At 41.0% G+C, this 10348-nt stretch overlaps 1 protein-coding gene across 1 annotated transcript in view; it reads left to right on the forward strand.

Annotated features, from left to right (window-relative positions):
- Positions 1-10348, forward strand: part of AGGF1 (angiogenic factor with G-patch and FHA domains 1) — a 28442-nt gene that overhangs the window by 1381 nt on the left and 16713 nt on the right. Inside the window, exons 2-4 of the mRNA XM_039363980.1 lie at positions 1635-1734; positions 7241-7428; positions 8422-8568. Coding sequence (XP_039219914.1) covers positions 1635-1734; positions 7241-7428; positions 8422-8568 — 435 coding nt within the window. The remainder of the gene's footprint in view (positions 1-1634; positions 1735-7240; positions 7429-8421; positions 8569-10348) is intronic.

Genomic DNA, 10348 nt, shown 5'->3' on the forward strand with positions numbered 1-10348 from the left:
ATCATACAAGATTTTGTTTTGGGCTCAGGTATTTTTTTTAATTCCTCCCCACCCCTTTAATTAAAGAGAATAGACACAAAAAGCAAAAGCAAAAAAGAAGCAACCAACAGTAACAATATTACATATAATATACATATACATACATACATATATAATAAAATAAAGTTGGAAGGGACCTTGGAAGTCATCTAGTCCAACCCCTGCTCAGGCAGGAAACCCTATACCATTTCGTACAAATGGCTGTCCAGTCTCTTCTTCCAGTGTTGGACCATTCACCGCTTCTGGAGGCAGGTTGTTCCACTGGTTAATTGTTCTAACTGTCAGGAAGTTTCTCCTTAGTTCTAGGTTGCTTCTCTCCTTGATTAGTTTCCATCCATTGCTTCTTGTCCTGCCTCCAGGCACTTTGGAAAATAGCTTGACTCCCTCTTCTTTGTGGCAGCCCCTGAGATATTGGAACACTGCTATCATGTCCCCTCTCGTCTTTCTCTTCGTTAAACTAGACATACCCAATTCCAGCAACCGTTCCTTATATGTTTTAGCCTCCAGTCCCCAATCACCTTTGTTGCTCTTCTCTGTACTCTTTCTAGAGTCTCAACATCTTTTTTACATCGTGGTGACCAAAACTGGATGCAGTATTCCAAGTGTGGCCTTACCAAGGCATTGTAAAGTGTATTAATACTTCACGTGATCTTGATTCTATCCCCCTGTTAATGTAGCCCAGCACTGTGTTGGCTTTTTTGGCAGCTGTAGCACACTGCTGGCTCATATTTAAGTGATTGTCCACTAGGACTCTGAGATCCCTCTCACAGTTACTACTATTGAGGAAGGTACCCCCTATACTATACCTGTACATTTGGTTTTTCTTGCCTAAATGTAGAACCTTATTTTTTTCACCATTGAATTTAATTTTGTTAGATAGTGCCCAGTATTCAAGTCTGTCCAGATCCTCCTGTATCTTAAGCCTGTCTTCTGGAGTGTTGGCTATTCCTGCCAGCTTGGTGTTGTCTGCAAATTTGATGAGTTTCCCATCTTTCCCCTCATCCAGATCGTTGATGAAGATGTTAAAGAGCACTGGGCCCAGAACAGAGCACCCCACTATACACTTCCCTCCATGTAGATGCGGTTCCATTGAGGACCACACGCTGAGTATGGCTGGTCAGCCAGCTACGAATCCATCTGATGGTGATGCTGTCTAACCCACATTTTTCTATCTTATATATGCAGAGTTTTACATAACAGTTTCAATAAAATTTGACTATAATTTTCTATACATAATCCACTTCTGTAAGCAATTCTTTCATATGTTGCAGGTAACATTAGAACCATGCACCATAAATATATCTTTCCAGTGTTGAAAGACAACCCTGTTACTGTTAAGCAGAGCATGGAAAATCCATTTAGATTATTCAGTGGTCAATTTCCAAGTGCTACTAATTCAAAAGAATGTAGTTACCTGAAAGTATTAAATTTTGTCTGACAGTCAAATTAATATCATCTCCAGCAACATGTTTTTTTTCCTTTCTATACAAAGGAGGATCTGATCAATTTGAAATAATATTTTTGTTGAAAAAAATACTAATAGATACTAATCTATGTTGTAGGATTAATTTTTAACTGCTTGTGTTATTTTGTAGGTTGAAAAACTTGGCAAAGTCAGCAGTGATGAAAGAAATGAGAAGACCACATCAACTGTAGAAGTGCAAACTGAAGACTCTGCTGCATGGTTATATGCAGGTAATAGGACATAATAGAAATCATGTGAAGATTCAGAATAAGGGGTCCTGAGCTTGATTGTTTTTTAGCATTGTTTGCTACCATTGATGATGTTACCAAATTTGGGTAATGAAATGTCTGCAAAAAAAACCAACCAAGCTCAGAGAGCTGCAAAGACCCCTCATTTCAACCCTGAATTACAAATATTGTTATGTCCCGAGCCTTTGCAAACGGCTCGGGCGTTTGCAGGCAGTCCCGGGCAGGTGCAAAGCTGCCCGGGACCAGACAGGCTGTCGCCAGCGCCGTGCGCATGCGCGGGTGCTGGCGCGGGAAAAGTAACCCATTTACCCGGGAGTTGCCTATATAAGAGGCTGCGAGGCGTTTGGGCGAGCTGAAGCCATCTTCCTGTAAGCTGAACGCTGAATAAAAGAAACTGAGAACTCCAGCTGCTTCTCGTGTCTGTTTTCCCGCCAAGGACGCAACACTGGCGACGAAGGTGGGATGCCTTGCACTACCTGGAAAGGAAGAAGTGTAAGCTTACCCGAGGAGTCCTGAGCGGCGGAAGAGGAACGGCGTCGACTCGGCAGCTACCCGCCAATCCGGTGCGCATTCGGGGGTAGGCTGGCTGATAGACCCGTCTCCTGAAGATCCGAAGATGGCGAAAATCGGAAGGCTTTCGGAATTCGACGTCTCACATCCAGAGCGGTGGGAGTCCTACGTATCCAGAATGGAGAACTACTTCAAGGCAAACCAAGTGAGGGAAGATAGCTTGAAGGCCGCCACCCTGCTTTGCGTTTGCGGCCAAGACGCCTTCGAAATCGCAGAAAATCTTGTAGCACCTGTTCCAGTAGAGTCTGTAAGCTACGCAGACCTGAAGAAGCTGCTGAAAGAGCACTTCCACCCCAAGGTGTCCGTTATCTCATGGCGCCACACCTTCGAGCAGAGGGATCAACGGTCCGGTGAAACAGCCAAGGAATACATCGCCGCGCTACGGAAGGCCGCCAAGCCCTGCGAGTTCAAGGACCTCGAGGAACGACTGAGGGACCGATTCGTGTGCGGGCTAAGGCATCGAGAGCTACAACAGAGACTTTTTGCCAAGGAAGAATTATCCTTCCAAGACGCCTTAAGGGAAGTCACCGCAGAAGAAGCAGCAGGCGGCGCCATCAAAAACATGCGGCCGATCAGAAACAGTGCAGAGGGTGCGTCCGTGCACCAGGAAGACGTCCGACGAAACTCCGAGGAGGATCCGGACGAGGAAGTCGACCGTCTACACCCCGCGAAGGAAGAGAACCAGAAGGGAAGCTCTTCGGCTCCGCTCAAGTGCATCGGCTGTGGAGGTCGCCACAGGAGAACCGACTGCAAGTTCCGCTCCGCTACCTGCCGGGCATGCGGCAAACAAGGGCATATTGCAGCTGTGTGTCTGAGCCGACGAAAGGCACAACCCCAAGAAGAACGCCTGAAAGGTACCAGATTCCCCAGCCAGAATAGGGTAGGGTTTTGCGCTTCGCGAAGAAGCATCTGTAGAACAGGCACACACAAGCCCATGAAGAAAAAGCTGTCACTCAACGTGAAGCTACAAGGGGTTCCATTATCTATGGAACTAGACACAGGGTCTGCCCTGTCCATCATTTCATTGCATACATTTAGGAAGATTTGTTCCAGTAGTGGGTCTAAGGCCAAGTTAAGGCCTTCTGATATTGTATTAACAGATTTTCAGAACTCAAGAGTGTGTGTTAAGGGGGAGGCCACCCTTAACGTGCAATACAAGAGTTTTGAAGGTCCACTAGACTTATTAGTAGTAGGGGGTGAACGAACGAGTCTCATAGGACTCGATTGGTTTGAGGCCCTGGGGATACACGTCACAGGACTCAACAGCTTACAAACACTCGACCTACAGGAAGTCTGCAAAGAATTTGCAGATGTTTTCAGCCCCCAGCTGGGCACATTCAAAGGACCACCTGTGTCCTTAAAGCTAGACCCCACTGTCACTCCCATTAGGATTAAAGCAAGAAGGGTCCCTTTTGCTTTAAAAGGTCCTCTGCCAGTAGTAGAAGCTGACCCCGCGCCAGCTGTCAACATTCTATCAATCCAAGCCTTGCCCGAGCTCCCTCTTAGTGCCAGGGATGTTACCGCTGAAACAGGTACAGATCACACACTTTCACGTGTCCGCTCCTGGGTCCTGTCCGGGTGGCCTGAGCACTGCCCTAGTCCTGAGTTTCAGAGTTTCTGGTCCAAAAGGAACGAACTGTCCCTTTCTCAGGGTTGTCTGCTTTGGGGAAACAGAGTTGTCATTCCCACCTCAATGAGGACTAGGGTCTTAGAATCCCTCCACGAGGGTCATCCTGGCATTGTTCGTATGAAGGCTCTTGCACGAAGCCACTTGTGGTGGCCTGGTTTAGATAAAGATATTGAAGCTAAGGTACACGCATGCCACCTGTGCCAACGATCTCGCCCAGAGATGCCCCAAGCTCCTGTGCATAGATGGGAGGAAACACAGTCCCCATGGTCTAGGGTGCACATTGACTACGCTGGGCCCTTTCAGGGCCAGTTCTTCTTGGTCCTTGTTGACAGCCATTCAAAATGGCTTGAGGTTGTGCCTGTCTCATCCACCACCACTGCAAAGACTATTCAGGTACTGAGGGGGATTTTTGCTGCACACGGGCTGCCAGATGTCATTGTGTCCGACAACGGCCCTCAATTCACCTCCTCCGAATTCCAAGCTTTCTTACAGGCAAACCTGATTCGTCATGCCACGTCTGCGCCTTTTCACCCGTCCACCAACGGTATGGCTGAACGCATGGTGCGCATCGCAAAGGACGCCTTGAAGAGACTCACCTACGGGGACTGGCATCACAGGTTGGCTGACTTTCTCCTTTCTTATCGCACCACACCGTCCACTTCTACAGGGAGAAGTCCAGCTGAACTTCGTTGGGGGCGCCAACTTACTACTAGACTTGACCGGTTGCATCCGGACAGACTGCCTTCATCTACCTCACATCCTAGGGCACCTAGACAACTACTTGTGGGTGCCCCGGTTTGGGCTCGCAATTACGGGCCTGGTCATACATGGGTCCCCGCTTCTGTGTCCAGGATCACAGGTCCTCTCTCCTACGAGGTTGCCCTGGACAACGGTCGTGTCCTGCGTCGGCACATCGACCAACTTCGCTCTAGGCGAGACTTTTCTGCTGAGACTCCTGGGTCTTTTCCAGGGGGGGAGGGGGACCCTTTGGAGCAAAGGGAAGGGCAAGAGCTACTGCCCACCTCCACTGAGGGAGCCACAAACGGCTCGTCCCAAGGTTCTGCAATTGCTCCGAAAAGAAAGTCATGGAGCTTACCCACACAACAGGCACTCACGCCTACTCCAGCCAGGGAGTCACCCCGGGGGCATACTCACTTTCCACACACATCACACAGCACTCCAGCAACGGAGGATACCCGGGGGCATCCCAACAAATCATTCCCCGCAAGAGAGCTGGCACACAATTCCCAAGGTTGGCCTGACCTTACCCCAAATCCTACAGGGGGTCAAACATACACAGAGTTAGTCGAGGAACCAAGTCCCGACTACAACAACCCTAGCACAAATCAGGGAACACCTGAGTTTTGGGAAAGTACAGAAACCCACACGAGCCCGAACACAGAATGGGGTTCAGGGAATGGACAGCCTCCTGACAGGTCTTGGACTGACCTAGGAGGTTCTACAGAGACGCCCAGCAGCGGCTATCACTTCAAGGGGCCTGAGGGTCTACAGCTAGGTAGGTCAACCAGGTCACAAAGTAACAGAAGCCCTGGCCTGACGAGCCCGGTGGGCAAGCAAGCAGGCCAGGCATCGGGGCACAGTCCTTGGAAGACACCAGGACACAATAGAGAGAACAGGCTCACGCCTCCCTCCAGTCAGGGGACTTATGCCAGTAATCCACAGCTAAGAAGGTCACAGAGAGCAAAGAAATCTCCCAAGTACCTAGAAGACTACATAACATTGCTGGCAAGGCAAAGGCCAGTAAACAGTGGGAGCACTGGGGAACAAAATGTCATATAAAATAAATGTTGTATGTTGGTAGTAGTTTTAGCCCGGGGGAAAGGGGTGTTATGTCCCGAGCCTTTGCAAACGGCTCGGGCGTTTGCAGGCAGTCCCGGGCAGGTGCAAAGCTGCCCGGGACCAGACAGGCTGTCGCCAGCGCCGTGCGCATGCGCGGGTGCTGGCGCGGGAAAAGTAACCCATTTACCCGGGAGTTGCCTATATAAGAGGCTGCGAGGCGTTTGGGCGAGGCTGAAGCCATCTTCCTGTAAGCTGAACGCTGAATAAAAGAAACTGAGAACTCCAGCTGCTTCTCGTGTCTGTTTTCCCGCCAAGGACGCAACAAATATTCTCTTTTATTAGATTCAAAATAATCTCGTGGCTATTTGATACATGTCTGTTGTGTTTGTATTGCTGATAAAGTACACTGTTCTAAGCAATAGAAAATGCTCCAAGTTGCATTGTTACACTCTACATTTATTATTAAAAACATTATTATGAAATTACTTAGACTATAAGCTTTCAGTGCAACTTAAAAATAGTAATAATTATATAATTCCTTCCATTATAGACTGAAATATATTATTTGAAAAGAAAAAAGTGATGGTGGGGGGAAGAGAAGATAAAAGCAAATTTAATGTTTAAAATTACAGCTCGTATCATGACCACCTATAATGACAAAAATTCAGTCAAGAAACTAGATATGATACAATTTTAGCCCATCAAAATCAACCTTGCTTTTTCCAAGTATCTATTTGGTTATATAAATTCATTATTAATCCCTGTTCTGTCTTTGGGTTTAATAATTTGTCTAATAGTAAAAATTCATAATGACAATATACTTTTTAAGTTAAAAAGTAAATATGTAACAAATCTAACATTCCTATTTGATTATCCTTAGCTTTTACATTTCGAGAAGCTATCAAAATCAGTTGCTATCGAAATCCATGTTTGGGTTAAGGCTATTCCCCCAGGCAAATCCACTCAGGAAAAATATGCTTTTATGTGTTCACAATGATTGGAATGTTTGTATAGTTTTCTTGTGTATCTTTGAATTATTCTAGAGCGTAGGGCCAATAGTCTCAATATTATACAGATCCCTAGAATAGCCTGATTAACAACAGTCTTTGTATTTTTTGCATGCTTTGATGCTATTTATTTATATTCTGTGTGTGTGTGTGTGTGTGTATTTGTATCTATCTATCTCTAGCTAGCTAGCTCAAAGGTTTACAAATACCAAATTACTTTATATTATTATTTTGTGATAAACAATGCAGCAGAAATTAAATTGAGAACTAAAAGTCACCTTCCTAGAAATCAATAGAATCTTACTTTGGTATTTAAATTGTGGTGGACTTTAATGCATGAACACTAGGAAATGAGAAATATATTATATATATATATATATATATATATATATATATATATATATATATATATATATATATATATTGAACATTGTCTAGTATGTAAAATAATTTTTCTAATATTTCACTCTAATTTTTACAGATTATTATTATCCTCACAATTATTACAACTGTTCTGAATTATCCAATGCACCAGTGCAGCCAAATAACGATAATGAAATATTGAACCCAAATTGTACAGATCATTTACAATTAGACAATCATTTAGATGTTAAAGACAGACAACAAGATGAGCTTGAGGAACAGGGCAACATAATAAATAATGTGCAGGTAAGATTGCTTATTTGTCAAATTTATATATTTTTTCATCCAAAAATTGTTTATGACATATTTCATTATTCCATTTCATTTTTCTAACAGCTTTTAAATTAGTTTATGTTTAGACATGCTGGAAGTTCACTAATAAACATCAGAATACTAAATGGGTACTAAGATTAACTATATATGTCATTATACTGGCTATTGATACTTGAGGCATTATTTTGAATTATCTACATAGAATGATGCATGAAAAAAGAAACATACTTCTTTAGATAAACTTAAAATGCTTTTAATTGTAGCTAGCTAGAGATAGATTATCATTAATGAAAAACAGATTGTGTCTGCATAGGCAATGCTTTGTAGTGAAGAGACTAAATAATATTTTTAAAAATTCTATTTTTAGTGACTACAGCAATAACATCCGAGCATTTCATAAATGGATGGAGTTAATTTTAGCAACAGTCACTACTTTCTATTCTTTTGGAAAGTAACAGAAAACTATGATGCAGATATTTGAGGATCTGCCACTGAATTTTATTTACATGATTCTGGAGACTTCTAAGAATTACAAAAAAAAGCTTGGAGGACTTTAAAAATACTTTATTCTTTATAATAAACATATCTTCTTTTTTTACAGTGTGCTTTTCTACAAAGTTTGTACAACTCCTTCGTTAGTATATTTTTAAAATATTTATATGGAACATTAATCTTTTTTTAAAAAATAAGATGCAATTCATACATTACTATGTTATGCTAGATTCACACATAAATAATTTATCATAAAAAGTGGGATTGGTTGCTCTTATAAGCTAATATATTTAGCAGATAATATTTTGGAATGAACATACAGAATGAAATTATCACATGGAATGAAATTTAAACTTAATTTGGGATTTGGTGAATTCTTCATAAAGTTACTGTAAAATAAGGCTTGCAAAATAAAGATTGCAATATTTCTACATAACATAATTTATCATATTATATTGTATTTCTTAATCGTAGAAATCAAAAGATGTTTCATTAACAGAAGGCACATTAGCAGAAAGTCTGAGAGCTGCTGCAGAAGCTGCTGTATCACAAACAGGATTTACATATGATGAAAATACTGGATTATATTATGACCATAGCACTGGATTCTATTATAATTCGGTAAAGTTTTTTTATATTGAAGTTTTTATTGTTTACCTAAAGTATATTATTGTGAATAAGTTTTAACTATTAGAATTTGATAGCAAATCATCAAATTAAACATATTTGTGAATTGTTTTGAAAGTAATCAACAGTTCTAAGTAACAAATAGTATGATTAAAAACAGAAGGCTTGTGTGTCTCAAACTGGTTTGTGAAAAGGAGGGATTGTAAAAGTAATATGAGAATACATATGGGGTGACATGCCTCTGAAATTTGTTTCAGCTAGAGAACATTTTCAAGGGCATCTACAAATGCATACTTCATGAACTGTCCCCCTTAAACTGGCATATTGGAATACTTTTTGGAAGAGGGGCATTTAATTATAGTAGGGTGATCCCATTAGTGATGCAATCAGAAGAAGCGTTTAATGTAACAGTATCAAGTAAACATTCTTAAAGTTATATTTTAGGACTAACCAAACAATGATAAAATAAGATACTGATCATTTTCACTGAATCAATTATAACAAAAATATGGAAAATACAGAAACTAAAATACTGAAATCTGGCATCCAAAAATTGGGCTACATGTGTTTAGCTGAAAAGTAATTCATCCAAAAATATTGAACAGAGGGTAATAAAAGTCAGACTTGTTTTAATAGTAAAGCTTCATTTATAAAGATTATGTACCCACTTCCAATTTGAAGGATTCTAAGAAGTGTTCAAAAATATGTACATTATATATTGACATAGCCAATATATATAATAAGAAATATATTCAAAGAAAAAATATAGTAAATGTGGGGAAAAAAAGAAAAATTAGAGATGAAGAAAAAAGACATTAGAAAAAAGTTTATTTTTTCTATCTGTTTTTACTGTTTCTTCCTTTTCCTCTTCACATTTTTTTCTTTGAATGACAGTCAACGTAAAAAGAGTACAAAAAACTGCAAGAAGGATTGTATTATACGCCAGCAATTCCATAACAATTAGGTCTCAGAGGCCTTCTAAAATTCCCTAGTTTTTACAAGCTTCCAAAAGTCGATGAGAGTAGAAACTACCCTCACCTTAGGGCAGTGTTTCTCAACCTTGACAATTTTAAGGCATGTGGACTTCAACTCCCAGAATTCCACAGCCAGCAATGCTGGCTGTGGAATTCTGGGAGTTGAAGTCCACATGCCTTAAAATTGTCAAGGTTGAGAAACATTGCCTTAGGGGGAAATCTGTTCCAGGTATTCACTCAGATTAGGCAGACAGAATCTGTCTGAGATAAAAGGTTTTGTAGATATTGGAGCTACAGAGGACTTTATTTATAAAAACTAGTACTTTGAATTCTGTTATGAAATCAGTTGATATAGGTAGTGAAATTACTATATAGTATACAGTAACTGTTTACAAACGATCTTAAAGAACAGTCTTATGTAAAGTGAATTACAGTAATTTATACAGTAGAAGATAAAGCCACCAGTGGTGTCTATTACCCAAACAAAAGGAGGAATCTTGCCGTTAACTTTACTTGCACTGCTGGAATCAAACTTAAATCAAGAACTGCATTCAACATTACATAGATGGTTTTTTGCAGATATACCAAGACTTATTTTATGCCTCCCACTGCTTCACACACATTATATACAGTATTGCAGAACTTGTTCCAGAGTGTCCACAATTGTCCAGAAAGGATTTGGAATGATGTATACAGTGAGAGGAAACAGAAGAATCATTTGAGTCAAATGACATCATTTTTTTTAATATCAAATGCTTTTATGGATTATATATCTTGCAAAGTGTTTTTATCAAATGAAT

This window comes from Crotalus tigris, unplaced genomic scaffold (genome assembly GCF_016545835.1).
Source record: "Crotalus tigris isolate CLP2741 ecotype Arizona unplaced genomic scaffold, ASM1654583v1 scf7180000019642.961951, whole genome shotgun sequence".
Taxonomy (NCBI): domain Eukaryota; kingdom Metazoa; phylum Chordata; class Lepidosauria; order Squamata; family Viperidae; genus Crotalus; species Crotalus tigris.